We start from the raw sequence: 17,166 nt of genomic DNA on the forward strand, positions 1-17,166 counted from the left end.
ACAAGCTAAAGCCTAGAAATCTACCATCGGTTGAATTATATTTGTTTGACTCAGTTACAATGCAGTATTGTCTCTATTTTTCTGCCTTACTCTGACTATGTTGCTTTATCCACTAGGCCTGCTGACTGTGTGGTCAAATCAAACAGTAGACGTATTGTATTGAGTAATCTAGCAGCACGGTGGCCTTTCCTGTTCCCTCGCTGATAACACATGCCGTCTTGCAGCGTGGCTTCTCCTGGCTCGTGCTTCTTCTCTACCGAGACGCATCTGCACAGATAAGAGGCCTACCTCTTCAAATCAATATGTAATCAATGTTCTCCTCTGTGACTGAGCTGATGTGTGCCCAACAAGCCTGCGACAAAAGGCTGCTCACTGTGAGGCACAAATCACACAGAGTTTGATTGTGAGGCTGAAATTATGGCATGACATTCAGGGGCACAATATACATTTTCTCCCCATATGTAATAAAACCACTTTTACATATTGTCTGCAAACATTTAACAGCTTTGTTATTGTCCATACATTTTTCACACAGAAGATGTAGTGTCTGTTTTTGGTCTTTGAGTCAGTGTTTCCGACTGTTTGTTGAGACATTATATCGCTCCATTCATTTGATCACCTACACCACTGAGCATTAAAACTCAGACAATAAATGTCACACCAGCACCCCCTAGTGGCTTTGTTGCTCCTATCATCACATAGTAAAAAGTTGCCTTTATCTGTGGGATCCAAGCTTGTTTTTGAGTAAGAAATGAGCGATCAAATAAAGACTATTTCTCCTTTATTTTTTTTATCCAATCACAAAGCAAAGAAACACAAACTGATCTATAAATATGCACCTTTTAATCAAGAATGTCACTGAAGAGCTTCCTCTTCTTGGACTCTCCGGTTTGTATTTCCTGCCAGTGTGCTCTCCTGTGGATGAAGTGGGAGAGGGCAAACTTGGCCCACACGTGCCGGGCGAACTGATCTGACCTCAGCTGGCTCTCACTCGGCACTGAAAAGAGAGATTAGAGAGGGAGTCGATAAAATATATCTACCCTCCCCTTAAAGTCAGAATGATGAAGAGATGTGAGATGATGATGTGTCTAACCTAGCTCCTGTGCGATGCTCTGCCTGTGAGTGACCGAGGCGCTGTTCCATATGGCCTCCAGCACCCGACTGCCGAGCCTGGAGCACGCCATCTGAACGTACTGACCCTGCGAGGACAAAGGGTTCACATGGAGAGAAGTGATGAGGATATTATCGTTGAATGAGGTAACACAATGGTGATTGAGCCTGTGGCCCACTGATGAAAGCCTTTGTATTCCCATTTTTGATTTGTTTTTTAGGATTATTTTCTATTTTTATTTTATTATTTTTTTCATTATATAGGACAGCTGAAGAATGACCTGAAATGTTGGGAGCAGAGAGTGGGGGGTGACATGCACCAAATGATTGGCAGTGATCAGTGCGTCGAGGACTGTAGCTTCTGTACATCTACCAACTGAGCTAAACCAGCGCCACCCTTTCTGGAGAGTTTTCATTGTGTAATTCTTGAGGTGCTCCTTGATTCCGTTTTATATCACCCAGGAGTTTTTTGCTCAAACATATAAAGTGAATAAAAGATGATGTAGATTGTTCAAAGAACTACTGTTCTTATCCACACAGCTGAAACGAGCCACACTGCTGAGAAATGTAATATTCAAAGGCGCTTTTTTTCCTTTATCAGCATTCTTACAAATGTCACTGTGAAAGAGGTTTTTTCCTCCTTGATCAGAAACAAGAAGTTCCAGTGTCACTTCCGCTCTCTGAAATATTCTTTAACCGTCTCCTGCAGGGTGTCAGGGCCACAAAGAGACTGGAAACATTTGAAGTAGAGCTGTAATCTATCTGCTGACAGCTGACTGCAGTAGTTACTGTGAAATGTAATCCCTCAACAAGATGCAACAGCACGGCCTAACACGTGTTGATAGTATAGAATCAATAGTATCAACAACATCTATAGTTTAGATTTTGTGTTTAGAGAACAAATCCCAGCAAAAAACCAAAACTAACAATGTGCTGGCTTGTCTCTCAGAACTTCCTCCGCTGACTGTGAATCTAAGCGCTAAGCCAATATGTTCCCCTCAGAAGACACTCCATAAATATATATTTTTTTGCAGTCTCCACCAACCAGTCAAGTTGCAGTTTTGATCCATTAGTGTTTCCTGCAGAATAGCAATGAAACTGTGGCTGGGATGGGGGGATGCATTTTTATATTGAGGATATCTGAAGGAAAAAATTACCCTACAAACCTTAAAGCAAAACAGCCGCTTACGTCGGCACAATTTAAACATGGTATGACGGTATGTGAGAGGTAGAGCGAGGGTGTATATCAGACACAGAAGAAAATAAAAATATATCAGATATAATAAAATCCCCTCCAGTTGTTCCTGAGATACAAGATGTTAATAAAAAGGGGAAGGATGCAGGGTCACATTGGCACGTCGGCTTTAGTCTGACGACGATATAGCCTCTGGGGACAACGGCGAACATGTTGGCGTGTAGCCAGCGGTTAGTAAAAAACAACTTCCAGTCAAGACTTTCTTTTCCGTGTGCTGCATTGTTTACAGAAAAATAAACCGTTCTTCTTGTGATTGACTTTAATTAACGGTTCTTACCTTTGCTGAAAATGCAACATCATGATGCAGATTAGTAGAAAGTCAGAATGAAGCTTTGTCAGGTCTGACCTCAAGAGGAGAAGACAACTACTTTTAAAATGCTCGTTTGTTGAACGAAAATCGGATCCATCATTTCTGATGCATTCGGGGACATCACGGAAATCTGAATGCTGAACGGCTTTCGTGACACAGCGTCAAGGGAATTCATCTCAAGTTAAATATTAGATCTAGAACAGATTGTTAGCTGTTAGCATGCAGATGTCTGTTTAACGAGATTAATAAGAAGGTAAATCATCATCAGATGATGCTGATGGGAGTCGGGATGTCATTACGGCGCATTACGTTCCGCATGCTTTTGCTCTCCATGCAGACTCTTTTTCCTGTATACGTCGCAGCCTGCTGATACGTGGTCAATTACTCGGAGTACAAGTGTACGACAAACGGAAACCAGAACACTTGCCGTCCCTAAAATCCACGTTCCTGTCTGCTACATGACCTCGACCTTTGACCTTTAAAATCAAATCAGTTCCTCCTTGAGTCCAAGAGAACATTTGTGCCAAAGTATATGATACTCCCTCCAGGCCTTCCTGAGATATTGCTTTAAGAAGAATGGGGGGGGGAATAATAACCATAAAAGCGTTTTAATAGGACATTATGATGCACAACGAAGCTGACTTTCCCTTCACTTCATCATTTTTAATCCTATTATCCATTTCTGTGAAACCGTTTCATATTTAGCCCATGAATTCTTGAGTTATGGCCAAAAATTGTTTTTCGACCTTTAGCAAACTAAATCGAATCAGTTCATGCTCCAGTCCAGGCGGACGTTTGTGCCAAACTTGAAGATGTTCCCTGCAGCTCTTCCTGAGATATCGTGCTCACATAAACGGGACGGACAGACAGACGACCCGGAAACATTTTACCCTTGGCCACGCCTGTCGACACTGTAGTAGTTAGCACAAAGTAAACTATTGTATTTGTTGGGGACTATTTTAAGCTGTTTATTTGGTGGAAAAATGCTGCAGGATGTGTACGTGGGAACTTTTAATAAACTACAGTACTCATGTTAAAGGCCACTAAGCTGGCAGAGAATGTACATATTTGTGTCCTGTTTGTCAGTTATGTGTGTTTCTTGGTGTTTAGCCAACAATACAGAAAGACAGCAACATTATCTTTTAAAGACCCTGTGCTCGTACCTCCAGTCTCTTGAGGATCTTGCCTCTTCCCTTGTCGCTGGAGGTGGTGATGAGGGCCTGGAGGACGTGGCTGCCTGAGGGGTCAGAAGCCAGCATCAGGAGGTCAGCAGGGGTCAGAGTGCGCAGGCTGCTGAGGAGGAGGGAGCGCTCTTTGAACCTGGCCAGCGCCTGGACGAGGCGGGAGCCGTGGTAACAGATGGAGGACAGCGGGACCTGGAAACCAACAGGCAAAGAAGACATCATTATGTGCAAGGTGCAATCAGTTTTAATCACCTTGGTGCTTGTAATTAACTGAAATGCCAAGACTACAACAAAATCCAGAAAGGATTGTCAGGTGTTACCTCTGTCTGCGTGCCGCCCTCTGCTGTGTCAGAGTGGTAGTACACATCATAGGTGAGCAGGGACATGAAGAGAGGGAGGCAGCTGACGTGTCGAGAGCCGGGCTCAGCGCAGTGAAACGCCTGCAGGGCAACATCAACGGGGTTTCCATTAACCACAAATAAAACATTAAGCAGCTTTATTGTGCTGGTTACACTTTTGATTGCAGCCGTAAAGAAGCAGAAACAAACAGAAACCAATGTGTTGTTCTTGTAATGATTGACGACCCATGTGGACCCTCAACAGCAAACACTCTTTGATGCTTACACGGAGGAGGCACTGCATCAAGTCCACCTGTTTCTCCTCGCTCTCTGCGCAGCTCTCTGCCAGCTGCACGATCACACCCATGTGACCTGCAGCCAAGATGGCCTCCACGCCTTGGATCAGCTCATCAAACAACCTGAGGAACTATGAAGAAAGACGAGAGAAGATGATGTCATCCGTGCGATAACAAAACCTTTCATGCAGCATTTTTTGACACACGGAGATCATGACCCACCATTTTATATTTGGCCGAGGCAGCCGTCAGCCTCTGTACGGGGAAGTTGGCGATGGGATGTAGGGCCAAGTCCACCAGCTGACCCTTCAGGTGGTTCTTGTAGAGGTCACGGAGGAGGGACTTGTGGGACAGCTGTATGATGGTCTCAATGAGGCGACTGGAGGCCTGGTCCTTGAGAAAGACCAGGAGTGGACTAACAGGAAATCAAAGCAGCAGTAAGATTTCATGAGAGAACATTTCATGGCACAAAAACACAATTTTAAACAGAAAACAAAAACATTGTTGCTGACCTGACTCCTGGAGCGGCGCTGCGACTCGTCAGGTACTCCATGATGCGTTTGAGGAGCTGTTTGCAGAGTTTGGGTCGTTTTCTGTGACACACGGTCAGCATGGTCTGGAACACGGCACTGGCAGCAGCATCTGTCACACTTACTAGAAGAGAGAGAGAGACGGAAGAGGAGATAAAAATGCTTCTTAAAACTTTCTGCCATTTTCAAGATGCCCTGAAGCAAGATAAAAGTTAGATTTACTGTCAGTGCTTCTCCCTGAAACACATTGAGTGTGTCCTCGAGGTCGAGTAAATGTGCTGAAAGGTTTACCTTTCAGAGCGAGACCAATAAATCTTTTATGTTTTACTACCTTATTGCAGATAGAACGGTATGGGTAAATGGGTATTTATTGAATTAAACACAATATACTTGTGCCCTAATGATGAGGATAAGTGCTCAGTGAAGAAACCCCTCCCCTTGTGCCCTCATCCCAGTGCTTATAATTAACCTACCACATGGCCCTTAGTGGTCACCGCAACCAAAGCAGCATTGCCAACTACTACAGACCCAGGCTCCGCCATGTGAGCTCCAGGTACTGATAACGCAGATACTATTGGTGCGTTCCATTTAACTCAGAAGTGATAATAAACAGTTAGTACTGCAGCTTTCATTGACTGTTGATGCATGGAGCAGCCATCTTTGATTATGAGGTCGGGGTTGGTAAGTTTCTTAATGAGTTGGTGATCAAGTCCTCTTCAACACAGCATGGTGTTCATTTTGTACAACTACATTATACATTTGGTATAATTATGGTTTAGAGTAAAAACCACCCTCTGCAGCCTGTAAACCATAACAGAGGTGCAGTAAGGCTTATCCAGTAATCCAGATATGAGCTGTGTCTCAATTCAGGGGCTGCATGATTTCCTGTTTGTGTCACCAGCTGTTCCCGCCCTAACCTTGCATCACCAAACGCCGCTCCTGTCGCCTAGCAACAAGTAGCTAGCTTGCTAACTAACGTCATATAACGTAACCTATTATTTTAGAGAACATTTGTTTGAAGGCCGCTTTCGTTATTTTAACATTTGTATCGTGACCTATTCGATGGAGTTGAAACCAAAAACGTTTAAAGCGTATCCTTGTCCGTGTAAGTGTCCGCCATCTCGTTTGAATTGGCGTGCAATGCACCTCAGGATACATTGGGCCACGAAGGATGCACCCGACGGATCCTTCGTGGCCGCAGGAGGACGCATACGTCGGCCACATCTGAAGGAGCCTTTTGAATTGGGACAGCCTTCGGCACGCTGCCGTGACGCAATCAGCCTTCAAATACGGCCTTCGAAGGATGCAGCCCCTGAATTGGAAAACAGCTATGGTCACTTATGGTTGCAAACAACCAAGATGGCGACAGCAAAAACAAACAAACTGGAGGCTTTAAAACAGGGGTTGACAAACCAATGGATGACCTCGTACTGGCTACTTCTACTTATAATATACAGTCAATGGCACTATACAAACAGAACGGGTCTCCACTTGTACCACAATTGTTCCATAGTGCTACAAATGGATAATAAGCCACACAGGTTACCTTTAAAGGAGTAGTTGTCTCTACAGGTGGGAGAACCTACAGTGGTTTCCAAACTCAGAAAAATGTGAAAGGCCCTCTTTAAGCATTACGTTTGTCCATTCTGAGCTACCGTAGAAACTTGGTGGACTCCTTGGAAAAGAGCTGCTCCCTCTGTAGATGTAAAGAGCTCACTCAGGAGATTAATGACAAACACTGTTGAATATATTATACGTTTTTATATTACGCTGCCTGTAGATCTTCTGATATAAACCGGACCTTGAAGTGTAACTAATTGCAAATATTGTTTCATGAATGGTTTCATTTGGATCAGAACTGCAGACTTTCAGAACTGAGATCTAATACACACGTATCATTTTGGACATGAACAGATAACGCATGCTGAGCAGATACTGATGCTTTCTGAATAGATTCATATAAAGATGATTCATTTCTCTCTGATATTGTTACCGCTGATTATAACTCAACAAAGGCAGAAAACGTTTGTACTAAAGATTTCCCAGCAGCCTTTGTTTACTCCCTTACCCACAGCGCATTTAGTGTCTTATTGATCAGAATATGATTCATGATGATTGTAAAACTGTTGCTCGTTATATTTAATAGCTGCTGCTCTGTCAGCCTCCATCAATTCTGAGGCAAATTGGAAAGAGCAGCATAGACATACAGTAAGTGGTCCCCCTCTCAGGCACTCTGGGGGGCTTTCAAAAAAGGATTGTGAAGCTTTTCTCGCACTAAACCTTCGCAAATGAGACAAAAAGAAACCGGGTAATTCTCAAGGGTCCCACAAAGGGAGAGATGCAGCCCTAAAGATGCTGCCTGGCTTATATTGGTGCTGCAAGACTATTCAAATGAGGTCGTATGCATACATGTGGCGCAAAACTTCCCCTTTTCTACGCAAATGAGCCTTATTGCAAAATAAAAAAACATCAGTGCAAATAGACACTCGCATTTGGAGTCAAAATGATTGATGTCTTCAGAGAGTTGGTGGCTTGTGGATGAAGTTTCTCAAGTTCGGTATTTTTTAACCTCTATTTGTACATATTTGGGTGTTGAAATGACTCATAGGAAGAAAAACGGTCCTTCTGGCTCAGATTGTTACTCCAGGTGCTTTTTTTAAAGAATAAGATCTTTTTGGTGTAACCAGAAACAGAAGTCTCGCTCAACGAGAAGTCTCGCTCTGAAATCTTGCAGGTGGTGAGAGGTTACCTGAACAGGACGGTGGAAATCCTAGAGTTAGGATTTGTTTACGTAGAGGACTGCCAGCAGGAATTTATTTCAAAAGCCAAGGCTGAATATTTACCGGATCTCGACGATGAAGATGAGGCATTTGAATTCGATGAGGTGTCCAGAGATGATACCTCGGACACTACACAACGCTGTGTAACCATGTCGGAGGATTTCCCCCCTCTGATCAACAGGGCTGTGCTGCAGACTTTCTTTCATGTGCCCAAAATGAACTGGAGGCCAAGACCACAGAGACCAAACGGGCAACTATCTATAACTAACATATAAACATGCATCTAATTTCTTTAGCTGGAAATGTCACTGTTTCTGGTCACACAAAAAGGATCTTACTCTTTAAAAAAGGACGATCTCCGTAGGGATAATTTCTGTAATGTTGTCGGACACCTGGAGTAACCCTGGAGCCTCTCAGTGGCAAAAACAAGCACTTTCAGTGGATGTACTTTGATCGGGCGCAGTTGCCCCTGGATTATGTTGCAGCCATTGCGGGCGTATCACGGCTGCGGCGGAGGACATCTACTGGACCGAATTTGTTCCTGTGAGTCATTTCGACACACAAATTTGTACAAATAGGGCCCAGGTTTAAAAATACTGACCTTCTCCTTTAATGTAATGGTCTGTGTTAATGTCTGTTGTGATCTCTCTGATTTGCCTTTAATCTTTTAGTGTGAAGCACTTTGCGACGCCTGTTCTTGAAAGACGCTACATAAATAAACATTACTTACTTACTTTTTTATTACCCTTGACAGCTATTTTACTCATCACTGCATCCTGTATGAAAGGGTTTGTTGGCCATCACTAATAATTAGATGTGACTGGTTTCTGGAAATGTACCATCATACATCACTTCTATATTAAACTGGTCTAATAGCCAATATCCAACCTGCTCAAGTGATTGGCTAATGCTCCAAGTCCCACAAGCAATTGGGAAAACATTTACTTTTGTGCGGCACACACTTAAACTCAACATAACTGTTCCCACAGGTCAAAACTATGATTACAAACAACTACGCTTATGAATGGAACTGTTTTTAACCGCACCATGATTGTTTGTTTTCTTGTTACTTACACTCACCGGCCACTTCATGTATACGGATTTACCCAAAGTTACAAATTGGTAAATACTCCCTTGTAGGGAAGGAATGGTTAGAAAAAGGAATTATAACATTAGCAGACTCATATAGACGAAATAGTCATTTGAGAGGTTGGTTAATGAATATAATCTGCCCAGGAATAATTTCTTGAAGTATTTACAACTTTGTCACCTGCTAGTCAATGTTATGGGGAAAGGAACCCCACCTCAACTGCCAAATGTTCTTTCTCAGATTCTAAAGGTGATGGGTCTGGAACATGAGGCGTCTATTTATTATGCAATGATCCTCCAGCAGCTTGTTGCTGTATTGCATGCTCTGATGTTAACTTGGACAGCAGATTTGAACATTGATGTAAGAATGATGTTGAGAAAGAGCGGGACAGTACACCGATCAGCCATAACATTATGACCGCCTGGCTAATATTGTGTAGGTCCCCTTCTGCTGCCAAAACAGCCCTGACCCGTCGAGGCATGGACTCCACTAGACCTCTGAAGGTGTGCTGAGGTATCTGGCAACAAGGCGTTAGCAGCAGATCCTTTAAGTCCTGGAAGTTGCGAGGTGGGGCCTCCATGGATTGGACTTGTTTGTCCAGCACGCCCCACAGATGCTCGATTGCATTGAGATCTGGGGAATTTGGAGGCCAAGTCAACACCTTGAACTCCTTGTCGTGTTCCTCAAACCATTCCTGAAGCATGTCTGCAGTGTGGCAGGGTGCATCATCCTGCTGAAAGAGGCCACTGCCATTAGGGACTACTGTTTCCATGAAGGGGTGTACTTGGTCTGCAACAATGTTTAGGTAGACCGAACTGCGGCTACGCAGCCCCACACGCACAACAAACTGTGATGCTCTATGTGTTCTGACTCCTTTCTATCAGAACCAACTTTTTCAGCAGTTTTAACTTCAGTAGCTCTTCTGTTGGATTGGACCACACGGGCCAGCCTTCGCTCTCCATGCCATGACCCTGTCGCCAGTTCACCGTTTTTCCTTCCTTGGACCACTTCTGGTAGGTCCTGACCACCACAATTTGGCTCTTGTCAAAGTCGCTCACATCGTTATGCTTGCCTATTTTTCCTGCTTCCAACACATCAACCTCAAGGACAAAATGTTCACTTGCTGCCTAACATATCCCACCCACTGACAGGTGCCATTGTAACGGGATAATCGATGTTATTAAGTCGGAACTCAGAACTACTGGCTGAAGGGCCATGATTGTATAAAAAGCATTACCCGGACAAACGTCTGCCGGGGCTATATGTTCTCATTGATCCACAACTGACATCTCACTGTGGAGCCACAGACTTTATTCAGACAAGTATGAACGTTGGAAAACAAATTATAATGTGAAACTGGAGGAACCCAGGTGAGGCCTCTTTTCATGACAGAACTGAGAAATATGTATACATATATCTGTGGCTCAACCCCGGCACATACGAGCACTCTTATAACAGATGCTCGGAGACAGTCTGGAGCCGTTACGTAAGACGGGGATTAATGGGTTATTATATTTTGATTGGGCTGCTCCAGCTGGCTCACTGCAGGGAGGAAGCACCTGTTATCCAGTTATTTCAGACAGTAAACTGGTATCACATCTGTTGAATCTGGGCCTCAGAATTAGCGCGGAAAAAAACCCCCTCCTCCCCTCAGCTCCTCATTTATCTGGGGATGAATTAAACTCTCTCGGCAGAGATCGTAGGGTGCTGACGGCTCTTCTCAACAATCAGACGCAAAACAAGAACGAATTTCCCAAACCTGAAAAACCTTGTCGGCATGTTTAGACTGGAATACCTTTAGTGCAATGTTTTTTTGTGAATAAGGCTTGAGGCTGAGCAGATAGCCTTGGCTATGCATGGTGGTATATGCAGCAGCCATAAACCCCCCTCCGTGTTCAGTTGTGTTGTTTAAGAATAAGAACTAAACTGAGTTTGCTCTTGTCCCTGTGCAGGAGAGCTCTGTTAAAAGCCACTTTCTCTGCAGCGTGTGCACTAGCCCTGAGGTTACTTATTGACTATTTCATTTTATTTGGTATAATAACTGCAAGGCTGCATTTATCATATAAATTATAACCACTATCTAGACGGCATTCTATTCAAAATATCTGCCCTTGAGCGCTTCCGCTCTGACTCTCCTGAGAGTCTGCACCAGCATTATTAGGCTTAAATGTTTTTCTGATTTCCGGGAGAAATGTCAGAGCCGTCAGCGGAGCAAAAGAGGGAGGCAGCACAGCTAACAGTGTTTGTGGAATTTAGGATGTCTGCCAGATTATGTGAAATACTTCCCTTTTAAAGATCATCGGGCATACATACTTGACCCAATATTTAAAATGTTTTCTGTTCGTTTTTTCTGAGGACAATAGCGTAAACTAAACAGACTAAAATAAAACTAAACTTTTAAATAGAGGTGGGTGGATGATGATACCGACGCTCAGGGGCTTGTTTCACTCGAGTGAATTGGGCTGTTTCAATATAATGGAGCTTGTATTGTGACTCATGACCTCTGAAACTTGGAAAAGCGCTTCATTCAGTTTAAAAGTTTTAGAGCTAAACTTTGTGACTGGCAAATTTGTGGGAAAGCTGGGATAAAAATAGAGAAGAATAATTAAGAAATATAGTTATGTTAACTAAAAAGACATAATTAGAACATTCCTATGAGATACAGAGTAATAATGTCATAACAATAATGATTTAATAAATATCCGTTTCCAATACATGGCATTGCGACGATGAACTGTCACAGAGTATCAACCATGAAGTTAAAAGCCTCCCTCCAGTGAAAGTCAAGTGTTTAACCTTGTAAACATCTCCATGTGGTGTTCTTCATGTGCTACAAGACATATCAGGGACAACATGAGCAGTCATCTCCATGGCTGGGCCTGTCTGCTTTTAAACTGCAGTGTACCAAGGACAGGCTGAACAACACCTTTTCAGATTGGCAGGTTTGAGACGTCACAAACCTAAGGAGCCAATCCTGTTAATGGACGGGGTGACGCTATGCATATCATTATGTGTAACCTATGGCAACCACCTCAGCGATGCACGAGCCAGCTGTAACTGTCATCGTAATTTTTGCAAACTCACTACTGACTACTAACGTTAACGTTACTACTATTAATTACTACATTTCAAGCTAGCTAAGTTTCAACAAGTTGCCACTAAACCAGCAGAGACGTGTTTTGTTTTCACAACGGGGGGGGCGGTTGGAAATGTGCATAGTGGGCGGGGCCTATGAGGGAGAAGGAGGAGATGCCTTGGGTGGATTTTTACAAGGTAATTCCGTATTTTGCAGAAAGACATATCAGACACAATTAATCATTGCAAGCAGAGCATTTTATATGACTTAACACATGACTGGAGCTGCTCTTTTAGAAACATTTGAGACTAAAACTTTTAATATCAGCGAGGTGTTGTGACCCTTCTAGAGGGCTGTGACAAGCCACCAGATCTCACTGTGTTTGCCGAGTTTGAATCTTCAAGGCTTTGAACCTTTTCTTTCGGCACAAAAAGAAAGAAAGCCCAAAAGCTTCATCAGCCTGCATCCGCCCATCACTACCTTGGAACTAAAACCTGGTAACTCAAGGCCAGCTCTGGTGGGTGCACTAGGCTGCATTAGGATTTAATGCCCCGAGACTTCCTTTTTCCGTTCATTGGTCATTATTTACCGGCCGACTACAAACTTGAGAGTTGAGAAGCGAGTTGGAGAGGAGAGCGGATGTTTATGACCAGACTGTTCTCTGCACTCTGATGCAATTATGTGTTTTTAGAGATTTAAAAGTCTGCTTTTTGCCTCATTTGCTCTCCACAGAAGATTTCGAGTTCCCCGCTGCAGATTTAAATAGATTCAGAAATTATTTTATCCCTGCGTCTAATAAGCTTTTAAATAGTGGCAGATAAAAGCCAGACAAGGCTAGAGGAATGGCGATTTGAGTGTTGGCACTGTTGCACTTTATGTTGCATATTTGTATTTATCTTCAAAGTTGCTATTTGGCACTGATATTTTGATGCATGCAACCAAAGCATGCTGAAACATGATTGGACAATATCACTCTGACTACAAATGGAAACCAGCTGAGTCCAACACGAACACTGATGACTATCGCCTACAGAAAATGCATTTATATGAAGATGAAGAAGAGTCTGTTTATACAGGTTAGCAACACAGTAAGCCAATGTGAAACTCTATCTTCTATCTCTACGTTATCATGAGCTGCTGCCTGTCAGACAGTCTTTCTGTTTCCCTCACATAAAAGTAGGCAGTGGGATCGGACTAGTATGGCCTGCTAGCTAAATAAACGCACCTACAATTATGATTTTCTGAGATATTACATCATATTAATCACCTGGTAACTTCAACAAGGATTGAGCAGTTCCTTCACCTTGGAAAAATCCCAAAAGATTCAGTTTTTTTACTTGGACCTGAGTGCTCTGACATTTCTACTCTGCTCTTCCCGTAATAACTTGTATCATTCAGCTCTGACCTCAAGACCAGCCTGTTATGAGAGAAGTGAGCTACTTTAAAGAATAGCAGAGTGTAGCAAGTGTGTGTCTGAGTGAGTGAGAGACAGTCAGCTCTGAATCGATCGTAGCAAAGAGTTGGCAATGAAGTTGTTAATCTGCCAGTAACATCATATTCAGGTATTTATATCAGAAAGTACAACTTGCTTTGTGAGACTATTTCCCCTGTGATAAAATGTGTAACGTGTGTTTGGATCTGAAGAACGATGACTCACAGTTAACGTTGTCCATCAGGGCGTCTGTGAGGCTTTTCAGCTCGTACCAGAATGACGTGGGAATCTCAAAGTCCGTCAGCTGAGGAACAGCGTTTCGTTCTTTCACACCTGGAGGAGCAGAGGGAGAAACATGAGGCAGAGATAATAAGGGAGGTGGATGAAACAGGTGCGCGCCGTCATCTGGAGAACAAAAGGAAGTTAATTATTGGCTGCTCACCAAAACAATCAGCAGCTGCAGCAGTGGCTGTGACACACAGCTCATGGAGCATACTGAGGTGCCAGAGCTACCTCAAAAATCCTTCTCTGAGTCATACCTCACTCACACTGAAGACACTGACAGGATTTAGATTCAATGTGACTTATATCTTTTAGTGATATCATACCTCATGTGGTGTGATGTGGTGTTACAACCAGTAAGAAGCAGAGCTGCTGCATTCTGCTCTAGTTGGAGGTGAGAGAGGGATTTTTGGTTAACTCCAGTTAACTCCATCTGGTGGATAACTTTTTCTCGGTCCAGTTGAGAAAGTTTTGAATATATTCTGGAGATGGTGAATATTTGGAGGAAGCATGACTGTACGACTTCTTTCATGTGTGTTTTGAAGCCAAGATGAAAATCAAACATTACTGCTAAATTTCTGGCAGCTGGCTTTATATTTGCAGAAAGGACACGCAGGCCGCTCTGAATGAGATTAGTGGAGTTGTGTGGATTGAACAATATGACTTCTGATTTGAGCTTTTGAAAATGTGCCATCCAACAGCTGATATCACAGAGACAGTCTATTACAGCAGCTAGGCTTCTATGGTTCCCAGGTCTCAAAGGAAAGATATACACAGATATACTTAAAGAAACGTTGCTGCTGGATTATTTGGCAGAGCGGAAGCATATAGAAAATAAAATTGGACCCAATACTGAACCTTGCGGTACACCACAGGTAATGTTAGTGGTAGAGGAAGAGTAACTACCGATGGTGATCCACTGTGTAAAAAGCTGCACTCCCCCGTGTCTGCTGCTAAAAGGAGGTCATTAGTTACCCTGAAGAGTTACCTTTTTAACTCTAAATGTGAGAAGAGAAATGTGTGACAACAATTGACAAAAGGGAACATAAAACTTGACTGTGGCCATACTCTCATGAGGAAAATGTTTGCTGATTTAACGCTTCTACACATTCAGACTTCTTTTGGCAAACAGTGTAGTCGCCCCCCTGCTGGCGATTAGAAAGAATGCAGGTTTAAGGCACTTCAGCATTGGCTTCACTTTTCATACCCAGAGGCTACATCTGCTTCGTATTTAGAGTCTATGGTTGTAGCCCCGAGCTAACTATCATTAAAGCTAAGAAGGTACTGACAACATTGGGGAGTGTGAATGGAGCACAGCTGTTAAGACTTTAAAGATCACCGTGGTAAGTCAAGCAATGAGTGTGTGTGTGTTTGTGTGTGTGTGTGTACCTGGTCGGGACTCAGTGCGTGGCGGTCCGAGGCAGCCTGCCAGCACGTGTAGAAGTGTGCGGACCACGTGCGAGCCATGAACATGTTTGATAAACTCTGCGCAGTTTTCTCTCACCACCTGGCTGAAAGACAACACCTGGGCCTCCAACACTCCACAACTCTCCTCTTCTTCTTCTTCTGTGGTGGCAGATGGCTCCTTCTGTGATGACTCTGAAAATGAACAAATACAAAAGGAGACACACAGAGCTGAGTGTTTCCTGTCTGTTTACCTGACTGTACTTTATGACTGCATAAATGAAACATGTGATCTTACCCGTCCACCTGGACATCTGTCTTACTGCACTCTCCACTACATGCCCACCGCACTTGTCACAGGACACAGCCTTAAACTCTGACCCCGATTCTCCGCCCAGTTCAGCCAGCACCTCCCCCACCTGGTCAGGACTGGAGAGCGGGAGCAGCCGCTGCAGGGTGATGCTTCCTGTTCGGTCCATCGCCACCATAATTGCCTTACCTTTAATTTCAGTGAGGACGTTCTCCACAAACATCTCTACACATGAAAGACAAGAGATTTTACAGGGAGATTAGAGACAGGGTGTTCCCAGCTTTGGGAAGTTGTAATCAGTATGTTGTTACCATTACCTTGAGGCTAACTACTAAGCTAGAAACACACTTCAGTCCCTATTATAATACAGTAGTGAGGTTTGATAACGCCATGGTAAAAATGGTGAGAAGGCACAGTTACATCATGTAACCCATGCACAGTATAATATACTGATATGTACTTCATGTTGTCTTGTAGTCATATCATGGAATCTTTAGAATATGAAGACATCCTGTTGCTGCACTCTTTGGTTATCTTAATTAAAAATAAATTAATAAAGCTATTACAAATTCTGTTTTTCAATCAGCATTTCAGGCTAAAATTAGAGTTCCTCTGCAGTTATAGATTGTTTCCATAAAATATTAAAATGTCAACAGTGAAAACTGTCTGTCACATTTTCCCAGAACTCAAGGTGAAGTTTGTTTTGTCCGCAGAGCAGTTAGAGAGCACAGATTTCTGCTGTAATATGAAGATTTACTGATGTAATGTAACTTCTGATGCACAGTCTCAAATTTTAATCAACTTTCATTCCTCAGATCTCTAGAGAAGCAATCCTTCTCACCTCTCTCCTCGTTATCTTCAAAGCCTTCACCGAGTCTTTCCCCGACTCTGCGGAAATATCCCACACTCAGGGCGTCCAGACGCTTCCTACCACCGTCTCCCTGATTCTTTTCTCCTTCTTCACCTCCCCTCCTCTTCCTCTCTCCTCCTTCGCCATCTTCTCCAGGATGTCTCCTCTTCTTTACTCCTCCTTTCTGTGGCTTTCTTTCCTCTGGTTTGGCCAGCATAGCGTGGACCTTACAACATGCAGGTTAGAGGTAGAATGTATTGGTCTTGTTAGCTGGGTTTGATCTTCAAGCTGAAGTTGGGAAAAGATAAGAGGAAAAGAATTGAGGTTATACGTTTTTATGCAATAATATAACTGATATAATGCTTAGATATGATGCTTATAGCGATAGCAAATTATATATAGTAGTTTTTTTAACACTTTAAATCACTCATCGGTACAGGTCAGTCTGCATTTGATGATAAAATCCCTGCCAATCTTTCCTTATCGTGTGGTTTTTGATCGGGGGGATTTCTGAACAAAACCCATGTAAACAAAGGATAACTTATGTTTGGTTGACAGGAATGAATGCCGAATTTATCTATAGCTACTAAATGTTCAGGTACTGTCACTGGCATGTAGAACAAGGTCAACATGGTAGCCGATAAAAGCTGTCCACTTATATTGATATATTCCGGAAAAGGAATTTGGCTCAGAGTCGATATGTAGTTCCCATGAGAGGAGAAGGTGTCCTAGCTAACTCCCTTAAAACTAACTCAGTATTCTAAAAAACAAGGGGAAATTTTAACCAATTGTTACAGAACACTTTAATAAACGTTTTGCGTGATCCATACGAAATATGAATGTTCACAAACACCAATAATAGAGGTCAACAGAATGTAGTTTAACTCACGTGTGAGACGTGTAGATGCGCGGTGTGTTT

At 43.0% G+C, this 17,166-nt stretch overlaps 1 protein-coding gene across 1 annotated transcript; it reads right to left on the minus strand.

Annotated features, from left to right (window-relative positions):
* Nucleotides 1–782: 782 nt before the first annotated feature.
* On the minus strand, nucleotides 783–17,166 carry LOC138611984 (nucleolar protein 9). Its single transcript, XM_069685265.1, has 12 exons — nucleotides 17,137–17,166; nucleotides 16,239–16,535; nucleotides 15,386–15,622; nucleotides 15,073–15,282; nucleotides 13,627–13,734; nucleotides 5,006–5,147; nucleotides 4,716–4,908; nucleotides 4,484–4,624; nucleotides 4,180–4,299; nucleotides 3,839–4,051; nucleotides 1,094–1,199; nucleotides 783–997 (listed from the first exon to the last, which is right to left on the minus strand). Exons 2-12 carry the CDS (start codon nucleotides 16,462–16,464, stop codon nucleotides 843–845), a joined length of 1,851 nt encoding a protein of 616 aa, XP_069541366.1. The 5' UTR covers nucleotides 16,465–16,535; nucleotides 17,137–17,166; the 3' UTR covers nucleotides 783–842.

Source organism: Semicossyphus pulcher, unplaced genomic scaffold, assembly GCF_022749685.1.
Source record: "Semicossyphus pulcher isolate SPU_LCO1_2020_fin unplaced genomic scaffold, fSemPul1.0.p SCAF_7, whole genome shotgun sequence".
Taxonomy (NCBI): Eukaryota; Metazoa; Chordata; class Actinopteri; order Labriformes; family Labridae; genus Semicossyphus; species Semicossyphus pulcher.

Coding starts and splice junctions, on each gene's coding strand:
- LOC138611984 (XM_069685265.1), bottom strand. CDS start 16,464: ATGCTGGCCAAACCAGAGGAAAGAAAGCCACAGAAAGGAGGAGTAAAG. Junction 5,148..13,626: donor CCTGATGGACAACGTTAACT/GTGAGTCATCGT, acceptor TCTCTCTTCTAG/TAAGTGTGACAGATGCTGCT. Junction 4,909..5,005: donor AGCGCCGCTCCAGGAGTCAG/GTCAGCAACAAT, acceptor ATTTCCTGTTAG/TCCACTCCTGGTCTTTCTCA.